General features: G+C 40.6%; 2 protein-coding genes across 2 annotated transcripts in view; one reads left to right on the forward strand and one right to left on the reverse strand.

The window, feature by feature from the left end:
* The window catches only part of LOC142112116 (uncharacterized), a 177,455-nt gene that overhangs the window by 136,995 nt on the left and 17,879 nt on the right, over nt 1–22,581 (reverse strand). The gene's annotated exons all lie outside the window — the stretch shown is intronic.
* LOC142112085 (uncharacterized) lies at nt 18,790–20,315 on the forward strand. Its single transcript, XM_075193930.1, is given in 2 exon segments — nt 18,790–19,469; nt 19,471–20,315. Coding segments are annotated over 2 exon segments (975 nt in total). The 5' UTR covers nt 18,790–18,807; the 3' UTR covers nt 19,784–20,315.

Raw genomic sequence — 22,581 nt, forward strand, 5'->3', positions numbered from 1 at the left:
CCTAAATAAGTTGCATCTACCATTAACTTATACAAGTTGAGAATGTTACATTTTAGCAGATACACAGATCACGCCGGGGTTCTCCTTTAAAAATTGCCATCTTAATTGCCAGCAGCACCTAGTCCCAGATGTGACTGTATGCAGGGGCCCCCGGCTCCCCTAAGTATGACAGCGTTATTACGTCACGTCCAGGGGCCTCCCTGCACACACTGCGTGAACAGGTGCTGGACACAAGAGAGACGAAAAAAGAGAGAAACCCTAAAATAATTATATCATTAAGGGGGCACTATTATAATTTATAATCATCAAGGGGGCACTAATATTAATTAATATCATTTAGGGATTAATTATGAACAACAAGGGGGCAATAATTTTAATTACACTCATCCAGGGGACTGGATTTCATTTTTTGTCTTACCCCTCCACACAGTTTGATGTTGCTGTAGACCACCCACCATCACATCACCACCAGGACCTATGGCTTCAAACTCAACCATATACCATTGGTGTAAAATAAGTAAATATAAAATGAAGAGTCCACTGATGGAAAGACTTATATCTTTAGAAAGTTATATATATAGAAAATACCTCCGAGCTGGAGCCCACATAAAATCCCTGTGGTGGTGACTTCGGGCTTGATACACTCTCCTAAGACAACCGGGAAAATAAAAAGTAAATGTCATTACAAACATACTGTAGGAGGGAAACAAATGAATGACTCTCAATACAAAGGAAAGCCAGTGAATTGGAATAACAAGGACAGAGGTTACTAGAGACTATTAATACATTTCAACTTTGAATTTAAGTGATGAAATTTACATGATACTGGTATAAAAATGACTGCTGATTCATACCACAGGCTCTTTGCAAGATGGATGTTAAAGAACCATTGGTGGGAATAACTGGTACCTGGACCACTACCTGGTGAGGATCATGTTAGGGAAACATGAGAACCTTGAAGAGGAGGCTCATATAGGGCCTGATTCAAGTCCGAACGCAACTTGCACCTAACTTGCTCTTAAGAAAAGATCACGGAACCCATATTCAAATCCAAGCGGACATCAAGATGTGTTTCAGTTTGAATCTGGGTGTAAGTGCAATCTGCCTAAACGTTACATGTTGTACATTAACAGAGCACAGCGCAGTATACACACAAGCGTATGTGCAATATAAGGTATTTAAATAAAGCCTAGAAAAAAAATGATGAACAACTCTAAACAGTATAATCATATTTATATTTTTTTTACATTAAATACATAAATCAAGATCTCCTTAATGCATATTGTACATACAATGGGCCTGATTCGTTAAGGAAAAGAAAATAAGTAAAAAAAGGAGTAACATTGCATCTTGGCAAAACCATGTTGCCTTGGAGTGGGAGGCAAATTTAAAATGTCATGGTAGATTTATAGTTGGGGTTGGGCATGTCCTAGATCAACTTTAAATTTCAGTGTTAAATTAAAGCTATCAAGTATTTGTGTGTTACATGAAAAACAGCCAGTATTTATCTTATGTGCTAAATAATAACCCTATTTTCACCCCTTGCATTGTAACATGGTTTTGTCCAGGAGAAAAACCTTGCCACCATTGTTCCCTTATGTGTTGTAGGCAGTCGTAAGTGTCATTTGCTTTGGACATGAATTACATGCAATTGCGTTAATTGGAGTAAAGTCCGTTTTGGAGCAAGCGCAGGTCTATTTCACGCAAGATAAGTCTGAACATGAATCTGGCCCATAATATTACATGTACATCTTTATACATAGAAGAGACTAAAATCTTTGGCGTTGTTAGGGGAGGATGGTAAAGGGTGCCCATGAGGGTGTGGCCACGCACCCATTGTGATGTGACCACACCTCCATTTATGGACGCACTGCTGCAAACTGTGTTTTGTTTTGATTCGGGGATTGCAAAAGTTGGGAGGCATGGAATAAAGACTGAATATTACTTATAATATAACTAAAATGTAACAATATTACAACATAAGCGCATTGTCACATGTGTTGAAGCTTAACCTGTGCCTCAATTTAGAATTGAACAACGATCTTCCATATATAATATAGTAGACAAGACATTTTACCTCAGCGATGGAATGTCCAGCGATGTTTTCCTTATTCCTCCGGGAGGTGTCATTGGGATCTCCAACGAGGGTCTCCATTACAGCTTCTGGCACTGGGGAGACAAGAATATTCATTATCAGCTAATATATTCTCAATGATGGGTGACTTTGTTTTACTATAAATTATCATTAATTTACCCATGGTATTAGCAATATAAAATCTGTTAAACATGTTCCTTATGTGTCTGATCTTCATCCATGTGTTTGTTCATTATCCCTGTTTTGTGCCTTTCACCCATTGTTCCTCCCCAGTTGTCTCTTATGTGCGTTCCTTTGTGTGCAATAGCTCCCTCTTGTGTGTAGATCCAGTCTGCACCGTCTGACACTCAGGAGGGATAAGGGACTTTCAATTTGAACATCGCTTCTGTGAAATTTTCCGATTAGAATGTGGCCTATGCCGATAGAGAGTCCATAACTGATCTACATGGAAAAGCTAGCTACCGCGGCATAACCGTGGACCTTGGCTAGTACATGAGTCCCATTAATTATTATTACTATCGTAGTTGATATGTAATATAACACAGTGATCGGCAGAACAGGTATTGGGAAAAACAGAGTATACAAAATACAGGGACATACAAAGTAGACAAACATGACCACATCTTGATGGGGCGTGGTCAAGGCACAGTGAGGGCGTGGTCATTAGCTATCGCCCTTATCCCAACATTCCCACAAGCTGGACAAATATGTCCCCGGGCAGGATAGTGGACTCTTCTGCTGAAATTGGGACATTTGGGAGGTAACTACCATACTGCTTATCAATTGTGGTGAAACTATACCATAAACAAGGAAAAAACACATACTGAGAGGCATTGGCGCAAACATGATATAGGGAGGAACCAAAATATATCTTACCAGAAAAAGCCCATATCCAGTTGGAGGAAATCTGCTATTTTATATATGTAAAGCAGCTCCCATATAATATTTAGTGATAACGTTAAAAAATTGTCACCGGATTATAGCATCAGTCATAGAAAACGGGGCCATAATCTGTTAATAAACACACAAATGGAGCCATAATTTGCTGACAATCATAGAAAACAAACTACCCTGCAAACTCTGCTGTCAGGGCCCGGAGCAGTTCTTCTCTTACCCCTTACTGGCAGTTTGCTCTCCTACAGCCAGAGACCAGGGCAGGACCGGAAGGTGAGCGCTATCTGTCTGTAACAGAACATGCTGACAGCGGCTTCAGGACTCAACAAGTTACATCGGACTTACATGAAAGATGGGGGATGGGGGGTGCTGGGTGTACCACTGGGTGCCCTAAATGTCCGTATTAAATTCTTGTTTGATATTACCACTGGGTTCCCCGCCCTAACGAACACATTTATATTTTTCTTACATCTGGAAGAACTGCGGATGACAGGTTTGTCTTCACTCATTTTTCTGTCTCTTGTCAGACTTAGCGATCAATCTGTTGTTAGGAAAATTATTAAAAACATGGTTACTTTCAGAGCTCTTCATTATTTAATAAAAAAAGTTACTAAAAGCAGGTCTCAAAAAATGTGTCCCAAAGGTACTGGGTCTAATTCATTAAGGAAAGAAAAGCAAAATAAATGAGTAACTTTGCACCTTGGCAAAACCATGTTGCATTGGAGAGTGAGGTAAATTTAGGGGTAGGGCATGTCCTAGTTCAGCTTTAAAATTCGGTGTAAAAATAAAGCTATCAAGTATTCGTTTGCTACATGAAAAAACAGCCAGTATTTAACTTATATGCAAAATAATAAACTCATTTGCACCCCTTGCATTTTAACCTGGTTTTGTCTAGGATCAAATATAGTCCTTTATTGCTTTGTTCTCCTTAATGAATCAGGCCCACTGTGTTTAAATGTATTCTACACTTTACCCCCAACCTTGTCTTGTCTCCCCTCGCTCATCCTTCTCCCCTCACCCCATTACTTCCTCATCCTTTCAAATCTCTGTTACTTTCCACTCACCCCCTTTCTCTCCTTCCATCTTTGGTTCTCTATCACGGGGGGCTCAAGATGGACTAAAATCATTTTGTTAGTTCTGGATTAGTTTAGTTCACATTGGGGCTAATGCACATGGGCACCATTACAGTCCTGTAGATTCACTCTTTTATTATATACAGGTTAATCTGCTGCTCCCCCTGTGACCCCACAAGTGGGCTTACCTGAATAAAGGGCTGGAGACTATCACTAGGGCCCATAGAACGTCATACTTGCCAACTCTCCCGGAATGTCCGGGAGACTCCCGCATTTTGCGAGAGTCTCCCGGACTCCCGGGCGAGTGTGGCAATCTCCCGAATTCTGCCCACTTCACTAGGAAGTGCCCACTTCCTAGTGAAGTGGGCAGAATTAGATCCCAAACGCCGCGATTCCCGATGAATCGCGGCGTTTAGCCCCGCCCCCCGCTGTCAAATGACGCAATTTGCGTCATGACGTCACAGGGGGCGGGGCCGAAATGACGCGATTTTGGCCGCCCCGCCCCCTCACGCCCCCCTCCACTGGCTGGCTCCCGGAAGAGAGCTGAAGAAAGTAGGTAAGTATGTAGAACGTCAGACCTGGTGTAGGAAATGCACAAGGCACTAACTGGGGCATTTTTTATTAGCTATGGGGCATTTTTGGCTTATACATTATTTGCTGCACTTTGATTGTTCTCATTAGTTTGTAAGCTCTCTCCCTACCCTTGGTTTTTATATTGGCTTTTATTTTATCTATATTGTATGTACCTGTTTCATGTATGACATGTTTTACTCACTAATCTGTAAAGCACAGTTGGCCTTAAAAATTTATAATAATAATAATAATAATAATAATAATAATAATACACATTTTCTGTAAAACCATTTTAGAAAATGTTCCCCTTTGTGTTCACCTTTCAATTCTTAGAGATATTTGGGTTTAAAATCAGGTCCAAGTTTTCATACTTATACTGTACTGTAAATATTGTTACCAGGCTAAAGCCATTAACACAGGGCTTAGAGATGGGTAAACCAGGAATACACAGACTGTAAATTATTCTCACCCCCTGAATATATCCCATTTATAATATAATCCCCGTCCCAGTCTTGTTACATTACCTGTGGAGATGACTGATGCTCTGTTTGAAATTCAAGTGTAAACAGCTGTTTCCAACCAATCAGATTGAAGAGAATTCTGTGACATCACCAACCCAGGTAGCTCAGTGCCCAGTAATCCCTGATCAGCCATTGGTTGAGAGCTGTGTAACTGTAAATGGCCATATGTATGACAGCCCTATGTCTTAGTTATGTACATATGTGTAACATGGATGAACTGTGTGAATCATGGGGAATTACTTGTGAATCTGCCAATCTATTAGGTCAAACACAATCTCGTTAGTCACTACTCATAGGCAAACCACAAAGTAATCTCCCCCAGTTATCTTGAATTCTGTACCTCTTAACGATTCTGATGGCAGGTAGGAGGTATCCTAATGACCAGTCTATGGGTAACCTGCATTAGGACCTTACACCAGACTACAATAATCACCTTGGCAAGTGCTTACCCAGTGTGCCAAAATCAAACATTCTCATGTGTAACGTTCTAATGTAAACTGCAGCATTAAATATAGTTCTTGTAAAAATATGATAGTGACTGTTTCCCACTAAGCTTGTTACTTACTGTCATAGGAAATTAAATCAATGGCAGAAGTAGCTACATGAAGATATGCTTCATGTAAAGTATTTGACATTACTCAAATATCTATTTTCCACATTACTTTTTAATTGGATTTTTACATGTATTTGGGTTTAAAATCAGGTCCACATTCTTTTTATACTTATACTGTACTGTAAATATTGTTACCAGGTTAAAGCCATTAACACAGGGCTTAGAGATGGGTAAACCAGGAATACACAGACTGTAAATTATTCTCACCCCCTGAATATATCCCATTTATAATATAATCCCCGTCCCAGTCTTGTTACATTACCTGTGGAGATGACAGACGCTCTGTTTGAAATTCAAGTGTAAACAGCTGTTTCCAACCAATCAGATTGAAGAGAATTCTGTGACATCACCAACCCAGGTAGCTCAGTACCCAGTAATCCCTGATCAGCCATTGGTTGAGAGCCGTGTAACTGTAAATGGCCATATGTATGACAGCCCTATGTCTTAGTTATGTACATATGTGTAACATGGATGAACTGTGTGAACTATAGGGAAGTGAAGCCATGACCTGAATGGTTATGTTATAAAAAAAACTATCTATATATTGGCATAAGACTACTTAGTGGGGTATTTCTCATTGTTGTGTGTGAAACAAGAAGAATTTTTACTTTTCCCCCACATTTTGTTTTTTTATGTTTCACTAGAGATGAGCGATACGGAGATAGAATTAGATAGACAGGAATTTTAGGGTACAGAGTCGAATTGAGACATGACTCAGTGCCTTGCTCCAAATTCCGATCTGAAAATGAGGCAAAATGTCATTTCATGTAAAATGTCAGATCTCGTGAGTATTGGATCGATATCTTCAATGTATAGCCGTCCTTCCTGTTCTCAGCTGCCATTTAGAAGTGATAGCAGATGGGTATATTATTAAACTATTTAAGAGTTAACAAAAACTATTCTTTCTTAATTTTAAAATCAAAGATGTTTAAATCTGATGACAGTAGTGCCAGGGGCAGTATCAGCGACATCTGAAATATTTAGTGGGGAAAAATAGGGAACTGTTTGATTGTGAGCAGCACCCCCCCTCCCCCCACAAACAAAATGCATATACTGTATATATATATATATTATATATATATATTTATATATGTTGCTTTTACAATCTAAATGTTTGTCTGTGAAGGTAATTGTGTGTGAGGGGCAGCATCACATCTGTCCTAGTGAGCGGCTATATGGCAGGGTGCGGTGAATGACCTGACACTGTGTATTATACACAACCCAGTGGGCTGTCACAGTTATATAGTCTTTTGTTTGACCAGTACCGCTTGTCACATATCTGTAGCTAAGTGGACAGTCGGTACAATGACATTTTCTAGGGACTGAAGGACTTTTTGTTTAACCTCACAGTACAGCAATTGCTGTTAAGAAGAAATAAGATTGTGATGGAATTTGGTAACGTGGACACATGATCTCAACTAATCGGTTATAACCTGATGCATTGATGGGGAAATTGGACTCACATCCAGTGATAACATAGCTGTCATGGCTTTAGTGATCCGCTGTGCAGCAGGATGCTGGCTGTCATACTTGGTTCCTCTTGCGTCTCAGACAATTGTTGATTATAATACAATAAAAAGATTGGTATATTTGCGCAGGCCAACTGAAAGCAGCCTCTGTTCTCACACACACACACACAATCCACATACAATGTGCTAAAATAACAGTTTTAAAGAGTCAACTGTGAAATAATATATATATATTCTTTCCATCTTGATGTATGTCTTCCACAAATTCCAGAAGTTTGCAGTGATCAAAGTAACTTTCAGATTTCTGGCATTCACCACGATTATGGTCACATAAAAAAAAGTGAAAAGATAAAATCATATCATAGCGTAACATATAATATGTGGTTACACCGAAAACCACTAAATATCCCAAGGATCCAGTGGGGGTTGATAATTACGACAAAAACACCACGTGATGGGTGTTCTCAATCCCCTATTGGATATAGACTTACAAGATTTCAACCTTGAATCAATATAAGCCAATATTTGTATTATACATTGCTTTTATGCTTCTTTGGTGCCTTGTCAGGTCAGTTGTCACTTGTCTTTTGAGCACCTATCATAAAGGAGATCCAGTAAGAGGACAAGATTCCAGGAGGATATCCATGTATACATATTGGCTTATATTGATTCAAGATTGAAATCTTGTAAGTCTACTACTGTCTTATATCACTGAGGTAGTATCAGTACAAAGTAACATGATAGTATAATGTGGGCAGCGTGTCTTGAATTTGGTTCCAAGTCACCCTAACAAAATAATAACATTAGTTTAGCCATTTATTTTTTATTTTGATAAAATGTACATACGAGGACAAACTTTTAAGAGCTAATTTCTCTTGTGGTTACTCGTTAACAATTCATATGAATGTGTACACATCTAACAACAAGATCATCCTAGGGGGGAATTCAATCGGCTTCTGCACTATCACCGTTGATAACAGTAATTTGAACCCGGACGTCTACTCGCTGCTCCCTGAGCAAAACAAACAGCGTTAAAACTTACCGCACTAGCGGTAATAATGTGCAGTATTACCGTAGTAACAGTAATAGTGCACAGGCCGTGTTACTTTCAAACATCTCCACCTTTTCTAACCCAGTTTAGTAAATATACCCCAATGAGTGTGGTGGTCCCGCCAGCCCCTGGATCACTCACCCCCTCCTGGGTCCTCCACTGCTGGGGGAGAACCTTGGCTGGCATAGAAATTACAGGTAAAATACAGACTTGATATACTAAAGATTGAGATGTTTTGGAGAAAGTATAGCAGGCAAAATAATAAAGATGCTGTAATATTAATGGTGAAAGAAATAACTTCTTTATAACAACCCTTCACTCTCAAATATACAAAAAAAAAAATCTGCTTTCAGTATGTTGTTTACATCACATTATGTATTGGTTACAAAATATTCAAATATATATTACAAAGCTCAGCTGTCTGTAGTATGTAACAGCGCACACAAATGTCTGATAACGTCCATTTACAATATCAGGTTATATATTCCACTTGCTGGTCCTCATCATAACAAGTGACAACACAACTATCACTCTTCGCGTTAAATTCATCAGGTGGGATAATAACATGAAGTTCAGGAGTAGAAATAAAATAATTAAACTGTTTTTATTATGTTTCTTGTGTACTCCTTCGTTAATATCGCTTGATGAACGGATACTTTAAAGAAGAAAACACATAACAGTCCGCACCAGAACGTGTCCTTTTACCCTCTGGAGCGCAGCTCTGGGAGAAGTAAGTCACAAGCACTATGTGAACTGTCCGGTAAACAGATGAGTTTTCAGCAGGGTCCTGCAGTTAGAGACCATACATGACAGACAGACATTCTGTGAAGATTTCCAGGGGCAGCATTCAAGAAGGGTCGCAGTCCTGAGAGCAGAGGTAACCTAGGAAAAATAAAGCGTCAACGTGAGCAGAGGGTGGGTACGTACAGATTGTGATAATAGATATAACAGGTGGAAATGGATTGGCCAGCTCTAAATACTTTTGCAATGAAAAGATAATTAAAATGGAAAACAAGATGATTTCAGTAGCAGAACAGTAATTAATGATGGAGAGTAGGGAGGTTATTCCTGCAGCGACTATTTGAATGGACTGTAGGGGACCAAGATATCATTACAGCAAGATGGAGGTTGCAGCAGTCTGGATGGTATGTAACAAAAATTGCTTTGTAGTACAAGAAAAAATGCATTTGTAGCTGTACAAAAGGACTCACCGTCCACACATCCAGTGCCCAGTGGGGGCTTATATATACCCAGTAACCCCCACCTGACCCAGGCCCCTTAAGGAAACATGAAGCTGCCCCAACACTAACAAGTAGCCATTCCAACTTGCTAAACCTATCTTCCAGCACTGTGCACTACAGAGCACTGTGAAGCAGTGACGGCCATTCCTGTAATCACTACCTGGGAACCTCTGTAGCGTCTATACCTAGGTCCCGCAGAGGAATCCAGCATTGTGAGGGGGGGGCACTTAATCTAAACTGAAGGCCTAACAGGAGAGAGTATAGAGCAGGAGGAGTGTCGGTGAACTAATATGATGTCTTAAATGGCCCTTTCGGCTGTTCCCTACAATATACTACAGTGGTTCCTGGTATCCCCAATTAATGCCTGAAGTATACCAAAACTTAAAGTTATGGATAAGTGAGAAGGCTGAAGTACGCCACCTAAAAACAGTGCATTGAAATCTGGATGTATTGTTATTTTTGTGAGATAATTGAGGTGTCTTATGTACAGTTTGTGACAAAAGCAATTATATTAATGGCCTGTAATGATAATATCATCTAACTAAACTCTGACTAGATACAGTTAAAAAAAGAAAACCCCAACATCTATGGCAACAATGATCTCTGTATTATTATCTCATTCACTGCTAAGGATCTACTCCTCTTTCAAATAAAAGGCGCCTCTTTCATTTTGAAGTAAGGGAGGTGTCAGGATTGAGGCAGCGGGGCCTGTGAGGTAAAAGCTGGTGGGCAGCAGTGAGACACGATTGTGGGCAGGAGGCCTGTCAGGGAAAAGATCATGTAATACGTGTCATGGGGAATATCTGAGAAAAGTTAGCAAGTGTTGTCAGGTTATTGTTGTTTGAGGAGGGGCCGTGTGGGGAAGAGACTTCTCCTTCACATGCCTCATGCTTTAGTCACACATGTCCCCTCTCTGCCCAGCACCTTTAGTCACACATGTCCCCTCTCTGCCCAGCACCTTTAGTCACACATGTCCCCTCTCTGCCCAGCACCTTTAGTCACACATGCCCCCTCTCTGCCCAGCACCTTTAGTCACACATGTCCCTCTCTCTGCCCAGCACCTTTAGTCACACATGTCCCCTCTCTGTCCAGCACCTTTAGTCACACATGTCCCCTCTCTGCCCAGCACCTTTAGTCACACATGTCCCCTCTCTGCCCAGCACCTTTAGTCACACATGTCCCTCTCTCTGCCCAGCACCTTTAGTCACACATGTCCCCTCCCCATCACCTTTAGTCACACACGCCCCCTCTGCCCACATGCTTTAATCACACATGTCCCCTCTCTACCAAGCACCTTTAGTCACACATGTCCCCTCTCTGCCCAGCACCTTTAGTCACACATGTCCCCTCTCTGCCCAGCACCTTTAGTCACACATGCCCCCTCTCTGCCCAGCACCTATAGTCACACATGTCCCCTCTCTGCCCAGCACCTTTAGTCACACATGTCCCCTCTCTGCCCAGCACCTTTAGTCACACATGTCCCCTCTCTGCCCAGCACCTTTAGTCACACATGTTCCCTCTCTGCCCAGCACCTTTAGTCACACATGTCCCCTCTGCCCAGCACCTTTAGTCACATATGTCCCCTCTCTGCCCAGCACCTTTAGTCACACATGTCCCCTCTCTGCCCAGCACCTTTAGTCACACATGTCCCCTCTCTGCCCAGCACCTTTAGTCACACATGTCACCTCTCTGCCCAGCACCTTTAGTCACACATGTCCCCTCCCCATCACATCACTACTTCTTACCTTTCCTCCACTACACAGGAACAGGAAGTTATCCAGCAGCAGCTCCTGCACTGTGTACCATGTGACTACAGCAGTCACATGACCTCGTGATGTCACAGAATTATCTGAAAGGGATTTAGCTTCTAACAGCTAGTAATGAACGTAGCATATAGCTGACTAGCAGCAATGTTATCACTAGAGTAAAAAACTATATTACTGCATTGTCCTTAATGTAGAACAGCGGCGGCCATTTTGCCTTAGTCTCCCAGACATAATACAGCTGATACAGTTATGTACCAGTGACGTTCCAGAGGGGGCGTGGTCACATACTCTTGCAGGAGCCATTTTACAACCTGGAGAGCAGCTTTAACTCATTCCTATATAACAATAACATCCAGAACCTGTACAAGGCTGAGGTAATATCTTCTAACAATATATTATTATTATGCTGAGAGCAGAGATATGAAGGATTATTATACAGAGGAGTCTGTATAGGGAGACATTACAGCTCATATAAAATGCTGTTTATAATGGGAGATTATTATTATATAGAGGAGAGGGATGTTGTAATTACTATATATGCAGAAGGATGTGACAGCTCCCAGCACACACACTGTTTATAATGGGTGATTATTATTATTATTATTATTATTATTATTATTATATAAAGGATAATAATCTATATAGTGATATATAAAGAGTAATAAGACAGTTCCCAGCACACGCACTGTTTATAATGGATGAATATTATAGAAAGGATAATAATCTATATAGTGATATATAACAAGGAATAAAACAGGTCCCATCACACACACTGTGAGCTGTAAAGAAGTAAAAAATTAGTAGGTACAAAGCGTCCCATCCAATCCCGTTTTCAATGTATCATAGTAGAGCGGGTGGGTCCCAATCCTGTTGAGAAAATGGTCTGGTCACTACACTTGCATAATGTGAGTCTGTAAAAGTCTAGGTTGCACGGTCTAATCACGTCGTGCAGGTTCCCTGTTTGTTGGAAAGTCAAGGGTTTCTTAGATTGAGTAAGGAACTGCCCCACCGTTCTAACCCCCGCGTCATTCTAGATAGTGAATAGCTAGGCAGCCTCTCCATTCTAAAAACTAGGGTTCCCAAATAGAGGAAGATGGATAGATAAGTAAGGTTTTAGTTTCAATGTATGTATGATGTGCCACAATTTTCTAGTGGACATAAAATGGTGGTTGTCAAGAACTGTCGCTGATACCTTGTGGTCATGTAGATGTAGGAAAGCAGTCAATTTTAGGCCAGGGAGGAAATTTTGTTCTGGTGAGGTATCCGCATAGGTGTCAGACCCTTGTATCAAATCCCTCCGGTACTGAAGTTGAGCAGCCTGATTATAGAGTTCTATATTGGCCAAATGAAATCCAGCATTAGTCCTGGGTTGTTAAAGTTTCAATAGCCCAATTCTTGATTTTTTTCCCCCCCAAATGAAGTTTTGAAATACTCTACAAGTCTAGGGGAGGATTTCATCTTAAGTAAATTTGCTCTACCCATTAAGTAAAGACAAAGATGACCCCAGCCCTCAACCTCGTTACTAGGTTCCCAACAACTTTCGAGATATGATGTTGATAGAAGAGACCAAGGTTCTTAGAAAGTTCTATACCTAGATATGGGATAGTGCTTTACGCCAATTTAATTGCTATGTTTCTAGCCAAGTAGCGTCAGGTAAAGCAAGGATCAGGTATAATGCCAGGGATTTATCAAACGGACAGCTTGATAAATACAACACGGACGCCCCGAAATACAGTATGTAGGTCTCAAGCATAGGATCAAGTACTAGGTTGAAGAGTAAGGGTGACATGGGGCAGCCCTAACGTGTACCCCTCGTCATGGGTGCCGCCTCTCCAATCAGGCCATTGATTAGTAGAGAGGTGGTTGGTCAAGAATAGAAAAAGCTTATGGCCCTGAGTCATTAAGGCAGCATACAGAGCGCATCGTGCAGTTGTTCTCAACGTTACGTAAATCATCTCTGCGTACTCCTGGAGTCGGCAAGGAGCGGATCTCAGGATACGTGTGGTGATGACTATGGGCGTAGGGTCACTCTGCTGTACTAGACCAGACACTGCAGGATGCGTACAATATATATGTGGAATATGAAATCTCAAAAGAACCGTAGACCATCGTAACTGTCATTTGCGTTGGCATACGCAGCGGACTTGCTTTCGTTGATGGCCGAGTGTCCTCGTTCTGGGCATGCGCAGAAGGGAAATGCGTATGATACACACAAATAACAGAGATACGTTCCTTAATGACTCAGGCCCTATCAGAGTAGTGAAATCCTCTCTGAATGCCCCACGTTTGTGTACCTCATACATATAGGGCCAGGATACTGCATCAAACGCCTTATTGGCGTCCAGGCTAAGTAGTATATTCTTGGAAGGATATTGTAAGGACGAGGAGGCCACCGCCGCGATGGCTTATACATATTTCAATCACCGAGTGATGGGAAAATGGACTGTAAACGAGTGGCCATGATTTTAGCCAGCAGCTTAATATCCAAATTAAGTAGTGTGATAGGGCCATAGGAGGCCATGGATTGTGCGTCTTTTCCTCAGTTTCAATATTAGCGTAGTGAATGCTTTATTAAAATTAGGAATGGATTTTGATTTTTAAATTAGTGCAACCCCAACGGGTCTGTGCTAGGTTATGTTTTACTAACTGGAGTTGTACGATTTACTACACTGTTCAAACTGCTGAAATACCAACTCTGATTAAAATGAGTTACAGATTTTGCTATATTTTTAGTTGTAAGTTTTACGATTATAGAATGTTTCCACTTTCCTGGACTTTTTAAATGTGCAAAATGGACAAGAAGGGCAAGTTTGACAAATCCAACCCCTGTCCTACATGTAAGTGTTTCCTATATGGACTGTCTAGTAGAATGTATCTAGCACTTACTTCTCCTATTATCTTCCGTAGGTTGGCCATTCTGAGTCCTCTGTCTACTACAAGAACCCACTTTAAACTTGTCTTTAAAGGTGAACCCACTGAAGGTTTGGGTGATAGGTGAGCCCACTGAGCTGCAGTAGATGTAAATGCTATATACACTCTACTTTCATGTATATATGAAACAGTTACATATAGGATATTGGTTGTATTTGTAAAATATACTATTATTGTATTGTAGTTAACTCCTAAAAATTCCAAATACATGGAGCTTCATTTATCTTTTTATCCAATTCATTTCACAGGATTACACCGTAGTAATAAAGAGATTTGGTGGGCCACCCTCAAGTGTGTCAGGAGTATTGAGCAGGACCCAGAGTCCCATCACGGTTCCTCCACCTCACTCACTGATATATGAGGGAAACAATGACTAGAAGATCCTGGAACTGATCAACAAGATCATTCCGCTGGTGACTGGAGAGGTGACTGCTGGGAATGTGACATAATACAGTAACACCAGGGGATGTGTCTGCGTGATGACTGTATCATTGGGTGTATTAGGTTCCTATAAAGTGTTGGGATGTCACTGTCTATTTATCCATGCAGGAGTGGACGTATTTAAGATTGCAGAAGAGTCTTTTCAAAGACGTAATGATGGAGAATCACTGGATTCTCAAATCACTGGGTAAGAGGAGATTTTCATTTATTGTAGGGGAGAGAACAGTTTTGAAGGCCACCTAGATACACATCATCTGAGAATCACATATAAACAATGTATTCACTCAGTGTATGTTTCCTACAGATGGATCCAGTAACACAAATACCACAGAGAGATGTCCGTGTCCTCTTTATTCACAGGATTGTACAGAGGAAAATCACAGTATTCCACAGGTAGGTGACATTTTAGGGTCTCGCCAAATACCTAAGTGAATTTCCCAATATATGATCTGTAAAAAAAATACTTGTGTGGATCATATACACTGACATTCCTCTGTCTCATCATAAATTATTAAATCAGTTATTATTAAATATATTTGTATTGTTTTGTGGGCTGTTTAGGATGACGTCATGACTGGTATTAAATTAGAATTTATAGAGGGAAGGAAAGAGACGTATGTGAGGGGTGATCAGCAGTGTAAGGAGGAAGAAATCAGCATAGGTGAGTAATAAACACTTATTACAGACAAGAGTCACATATTCTCCTTGTATAAACAATGTAATCAGTCACTGTGTGTTTCCTACAGATGGATCCAGTAACAGAAATACCCCAGAGAGATATCTCCGTACTCTTTATTCACAGGAGTTTCAGGTAGATGACATTTTAGGGTCTTGCCAAATACCTAAATGCCAAAGTGATTTTATTATATTATCTGTAAAAAAACAGCGTGGATCTTATACTCTCATATTCTTCTGTTTCATCTCACATTATTAAATCAGATATTATTTAATATAATATTCTTAAAGGGGTCGTGTCCTGGACATACATGGAGTACAAGTATGCTTGCTACGTTCTCCATCCTAAAATTCCTGCATTTATCCTCCATTTTGAGTTTGCTGGTTTATTTGGACTCTGTCTAGTCCTGGAGCTTACTTACCCCTCTTGGCATCCTCTGGGGTACTTCTCCTGATCCGCGGCTGCCGCGCTGCTCTTCGAGACCCCAGCCTGGTGTGCGGAGGCTGCTACCTGAGCGGACCCGCTGCAGCCTGACTCCTTGGTGGACAGCGCTTCTGCCTCTCCGTGCTGCCGGCGCTGACTGTTGGTGCGGACACCCCAGGGACCCCTGCTGTGGTGAGACAGATCACCATACTTACCCATCACTGTCAGGTCGTCGGGTGCCGACACTTGCTCAGGCTCTTCCCTTTACTGTGTGCGACTCGAGTACATGACAATGCTGTAGACTATACCCCTCTGCCCTGGGAGCTGGGGATGGACATTTTCTGTTCCTGTCCTGTAATCTGGGCTGACGTCTTGGTAGTGCCCTATTTTCCACCATAGAGAGCGGCGATTTGTCCTCATGCTGCACAGTTCTGTTGCTCCAAGTCAGCCTTCCATCCTGAGATACAGATTGGATCCCCAACAGCTGGGCCTCAGGCTCTGAGTGCATGCAGGTACCTCACACAGTGGCTGTAATTTGACTTATGCTATCTTGCCTGTTTGTGCTGTGATAACATCCTGGCACTTGACATCTAATATATATTACTCCTCTGGGACAGTCATTAGCTTATTTATTGAACCTCATTCCCATATCTGGATTATCCAGTTTGCCTTTTATAAGTGGTGTCTATACTATCTTGACTCTGTTCTATGATCCTGCCTTGGGTACTTTCATGGTAAGACTTTCATACAAGTGTTTATCCATGAAATACAACACTATTATTATACCCATTCCTCTATATTGGGATGTATTTTCCTCGTTATATGATCATGCTGCTCTGGCCGGATGGCTTGACCGGTTTGCCTATTCCTCTACACCCACTGACAGTTCTGGAGAAACTCCATTATGTGTGCCCTCCCAAACTACCACTGTTCCTAATGCACCAACCTCACCTACTTACCCTGAGGTCACATTGCAGCAGCTTCTACAGCTGGCCGACCTTTCCCTTTTCAGACATGATATGCAACAAATCCAATAGTGAGGGGCTGAAGCGGAGACTCTAGAAGATGCTACAGCACCTATGAAGGGTCAAATTGATAATTTGGAAGCTCAGATGTTGGCATGTAAGCAGACGCTTTCTTTTAGTGAGGGGAGTCTCTGATGCAATAATACTCGTTTTGTGGGGCTACCTGAATAAGTGGAGGGGCCTGCTACTGAATGTTTCTTGGAGAAATGGTTAATTCAAGCTTTTGGGAAGGATTCCTTTACGGCTCAGTTCGCAGTGGAGCAAGCTCATCGCATCCCTTCTTAGGCAGCTCCACCCGGGGCACCTCCCCGTGCCTTCATAGCCAAAATCTTACATTAGAAAGACTGATACAACTCTGCGACCATTCCCCTCTTATATTGTCTGTAGACTTTGCCATTACCAGGGGTTCAATCTTTCTGGAACCTGAACTCTTTTAGTTACCTTTAATGGGCAAGGGACCTGATCTGGTTGTCTTGTGGGAAGAGTTCTTTGTGGATAATGCAGAAACAGTCCAGCCCCCTCTTGCCTTTGGCAACTGCCTAAGAACTGTACCTCTAAATCTCCGTACTCTCACCGGTACTGAGGGTTGCAGTTACCCCTGGCAATCGCCTAAGAACTATTTCCCTAAAATCTCTAGACTCTCACCGGTACTGTGGGTTGTAGTTACCCTTGGCTACTGCCTACGTTCAGTTTCATCATCTTTACCTATCACTGTAAGTTCCGTTCCTTTCCGGACAAGTACCGGTACAGAAACCATTGTGGATCAGGGGACTTCTCTATCAACTGTTCCTTATTTATTCCAGTGGCAATGAGTGATATATCAGTCTTGACACCATCCACTCGGTGTCTCACTGGACTCGCTCCTGCACTTCCTACTCTACGGCCTCTGTAACTCTATTCCTGGGTTCTCCCCAGCCAGTGGACATCTCACAACCCTCTGTCTGCAGCCAAGTCTGTCCCAACAGTGAACACCGGACTTTCGGAGCAGACTCCGGGTTTTGCTGTACTGGCTGGAGGGGTTCCTAACAGTTAGCACTTCTGCCTCACAGCACTGGGGTCATGAGTTTGATTCCCAACCATGACCTTATCTGTGTGGAGTTTGTATGTTCTCCCCGTGTTTGCGTGGGTTTCCGCCGGGTGCTCTGGTTTCCTCCCACACTCCATAAACATACTGGTAGGTTAATTGGCTGCTATTAAATTGCCCTTAGTCTCTCTTGGTCTGTGTGTGTATGTTAGGGAATTTAGATTGTAAGCTCCAATGGGGCAGGGACTGATGTGAGTGAGTTCTCTGTGCAGCGCTGTGGAATTAGTGGCGTAATATAAAGAAATAGATGATGATGATGATCAGGGGTGCCCATGAGTCCATGGGGACCCATGCCATCTGATATATACTGTATTATTGTCAGTCTTGATATTATTCTGTATGTTTTTGTATACCTGCATAAGTGTTGGAAATTTACTAATCTTTGATGTAATGTGTCACACCCGGTGATTTATATCTATCACGTTTATTCAGAAATAATTATTTTCTTTATGTTCTGTTTTGAAATACCAATAAAAAAACTTGACTAAAAAATGATCATTCTTTTGTGGGCTATTTAGGATGACGTCCTGACTGATATTAAAATAAAAATTATAGAGGGAGAGGAAGAGACGTATGTGAGGGGTGATCAGCAGTGTAAGGAGGAGGAAATCCCTACAGATATCGGCACAGGTGAGTAATAAAATGTATTACAGTAAAGAGTCATATATTTTGTTTATTGAGTCATTACAAGAATTCCAATTATGACTGCATCTAAGCAATGTGCTTGATAATGCGCTTTTATAGTTGTAATGAAGTGTTCGTCAATTGCAAATTGAAATTAAACAACTGAACAACTCGCTCATAGTTTGAAAATTTTGGGTATTGTAATCTGCAGCTCAATGTCCTTCCTTACATTTATTTTACTTCAGCAGATGGATGTAAACGCAAGAATATCTTGGGGGAGAAACTGATTTTATCTACAGATTTTGAAATGGAAGATAACAACATTACTCAAGATTCTACAGGAGAGAACCCAATTACCCTAAATATATATCCAATACTTTACAGTGGAGATAAATTATCTGAACTCTCTAATCATGAGGAATGTAATCCTGATAACATAGATATTGTTACACATCGTACAGCTCATACAGATGATACATTATTTCCATGTTCTGAGGGTGGGAAAAGCTGTACAGTTAAATTATCTCTTCATAAACATCAGAAAAGTCACATAGCTGAGAACCCTTTTACATGTTCTGAGTGTGGGAAATGTTTTGTATATAAATCAAATCTTGTTGAACATCGGAGATCTCACACAGATGAGACACAATTTCCATGTTCTGAGTGTGAGAAATGTTTTGTACAGAAATCAAAACTTATTAGACATCAGAGAACTTACACAGGTGAGAAACCGTTTCCATGTTCTGAATGTGGGAAATGTTTTACACAGAAATCAAAACTTGTTGAACATCAGAGAACTCACACAGGCGAGAAACCATTCCCATGTTCTGAGTGTGGGAAATGTTTTGTATACAAATCAAATCTTGTTGAACATCAGAAAACTCACACAGATGAGAAACCATTTCCATGTTCTAAATGTGAGAAATGTTTTGCCGTAAAATCAAAACTTATTAGACATCAGTGAACTCACAGGTGAGAAACCATTTCCATGTTCTGAGTGTGGGAAATGTTTTTCACAGAAGTCAAACCTTGTCAAACATCACAGAACTTACACAGGTGAGAAACCATTTCCATGTTCTGAGTGTGGAAAATGTTTTCCATGGAACTCAAAACTTATCAAACATCAGAGAACCCATGCAGATGAGAAAACATTCCCATGTTCTGAGTTTGGGAAATGTTTCGGATACAAATCAAATCCTTTTGAGCATCAGATAACAAACCATATCCATGTTCTGAGTAATGAAAATGGTTTACAAACAAATCAGGTCTTGAATATCACATAGGAGAAAAGCAATTGGACATGAAACAAGGAGCTGCAGTACTCTTTATATTGTAAAAACAGTTGATTTTATTAATGTAAATTAAACTAAGCATAATATATTTACATAGTTTATACACAAAATTTGATCACTCATGTGTGGAACTATTTTATCTACCAGATATCGTCCACACTGTACACAGTTAAAACAAGATTACCTTGATATATTGGGTACTGAGTAATATATAATTCTGGCAATGGGTTGGAGATATAATGTGGGATCTGAGACACTGTTACAGTATGTTTGTTCATACTCTCTAATTGAAGGTGTGAGTTCATATAATAATCCTGTAATCTGTAATACTTTGCCATTGGGGATTGATTATGAATCTTGAAAAATGTGTCCCACGGTCTAAATGCAATATTGTGATGTCATTTTTGTAGAAAAGCTCTCATTTATATTGTATGCCCATGGCTAAGTGGGTCAAGATGTGTCTACAGGGGTGCAAAACTTTGCTCCATCTTATGGGGATCTGAAATATAAAAGTTCAGTAGTATTGACTCTTTTCATTTCACCTTTGCAATAAGACTTGTTCAGAGTGATCCGGTTATAGTAAGTCAGACTAGTGCAGGGATTGTTCTACAAGCCTAGTCAGTGATGGGCTCCATTTGTCACAGTGTCTCCCAGCCTCTGACACTGCACAAGTGAAAATTTTAAATGAGTGATGTGCCAGGGTTAATAATGGTACAGTGAGCCCCCGCAGCCACATAACACTACCCAACCCCCTGTATCATGCAGATTCACTTCCTCTATACATAAAATAACTAAGCAGAAGATAATCAGCCATCTTGTGCCTGCCTAGTGAAGCCACTGACAGTACACATACCAGAGACATCAACAGCTTCTTACATTTTTCAGCAGTAATTCAGGCGATACCCAAGGGAGAATTAATTAGGGACAAAATTGTTCTGATGATAACATCTATGCTCAAAGATCAAATGAACTGAAATCTAGGCTTGTACGAAAAGCAGAAAGGTCAGTGAACAGCAAATAGCCAATATCTTCCAGAAACATTGGAACATCCTAAAGTCTGGTGATGACCTCTAAGAAGTGTTAGAGGATAGGATCTCTATGATATGGTGTAGATCTAAGAATTTGGGGTTTCATTTAGTCCACAGTGTCTCACCATTTGAAAAGAGAATTTCTAATAGACCAATGGGTTTTTTCAAATATGGCGTGTGCCGGGCATGCCAATTTATGATACAAACAAAGGAGTATAAAGATCGGTTCTTGAGAGTTAAATCAAAGGATTCATAAATTGTAGCTCTCCGAATATTATTTACTGCTTATTTACTGCTTAACCTGCCCCTGTAACTTAAACTATGGTGGCATGACAGGCAGGTCACAGGCAGGTCACTCAAATATAGAATTTTGGAGCATGTAGGCAACATAAAGAGAGTCAAGAGAAACAAAGATAATTTAAAACAACTAACATATGTTGAAAGGCACTTTATGAAGTGCCATGACTGTGATCCAAGATCACTACAGGCCTTTGTCATGGAACAGATCAAGATGGGTTTGAGAGGAGGAGATCTCCATCAGGAGCTCAAGAGGGAATCAAAGAGAATTCTCCTTATGGATTGTTTAGCTCTTATCTGATACAGGGCAACTCAGTTATGATATAATCACGATAAACATTTGACATTCTTATGATTCATATGAATACACTAATAAAAACTGTTTCATTTAGCAAAGGTGATCGCTAGATATGGAAAGCAATTGTTATACAGAAAGGTAATTACTTGCAAACTAATAGATTAGAATGTATAATAGATATTTACTAATGGCATCATTTGGCATTACATATAGGTAATTATAAACTCCACATATCATTGTGTTCTCATTTTTTACACAACTTATGCACTTTCATTTTTGGGCTTTTATTACATTTTATTTTTGCTATCCACTCCATTGAACTCATCTGTGTCAGCAGTGTTTCACAGTCCTGATTTACAGCTCGATCTTGCTCCAGCACCTTCCCTTGTACTGTGTTGCTCTCTAGCTCCAACTCTACACAGTCCACATCTGGTATTATACCATCCTCTACTCTGCACTGCCAATCTGTTATACTGGTGAAGGTTGGTACTGCATCCTGTTGCAAACTCCATATACCTGCTAAATTTGGTCCTGGTGCATCCTGCATCCCAGTTGCCATAGAGATCTCACCTCAACATCTCATTGCGTAGTCCTCTGTGGTGCCCACTTACCTGAATTAAGTTACCACTACTCGAGATTAAGCCCTGGGGACAACCGAGCACCGGCAAACACATCTGGTTCTATAGGAAAGGAGGTTGCTAAAGATGAAGCTCTCATCAACGACAGGTTCTGGTAACTGGTAGGGTGACTTGTGACAAAGTAAAAATATTTATATTGTGACTCTATTGTATCGCTGGAAATAGTGTTGATGAATGTGTGTTTTATTCCTGTACATGTCCGATACATCATTTTTGTATTAGCTTCTCAAGTCTTGTTTTTGGGATAAATAAGAATGTTTAGAGAGCTATGTTTATATTTGGATCAAAACTCTCAAAATTCATATCATGTATAGTTATTTAAATTTAAGCCAAAACTCAATTTCAGAAGTTACTTTTGTTTTTGTTATAGCACATTTTTATTTGGATTTATGCCTTACTTTAGTTTTTATAGTATCATAAACAAATCTGTTTAATATTAAGTTCAAGCTGTGCTTTGGAGCTCAACATAGCTGTAAGTATTAGCTCTGCCACATTCCAGCCCACGTCTCGTTTTAGTGCTTGAGGTCT

Source organism: Mixophyes fleayi (genome assembly GCF_038048845.1).
Source record: "Mixophyes fleayi isolate aMixFle1 chromosome 12 unlocalized genomic scaffold, aMixFle1.hap1 SUPER_12_unloc_2, whole genome shotgun sequence".
NCBI classification, from domain to species: domain Eukaryota; kingdom Metazoa; phylum Chordata; class Amphibia; order Anura; family Limnodynastidae; genus Mixophyes; species Mixophyes fleayi.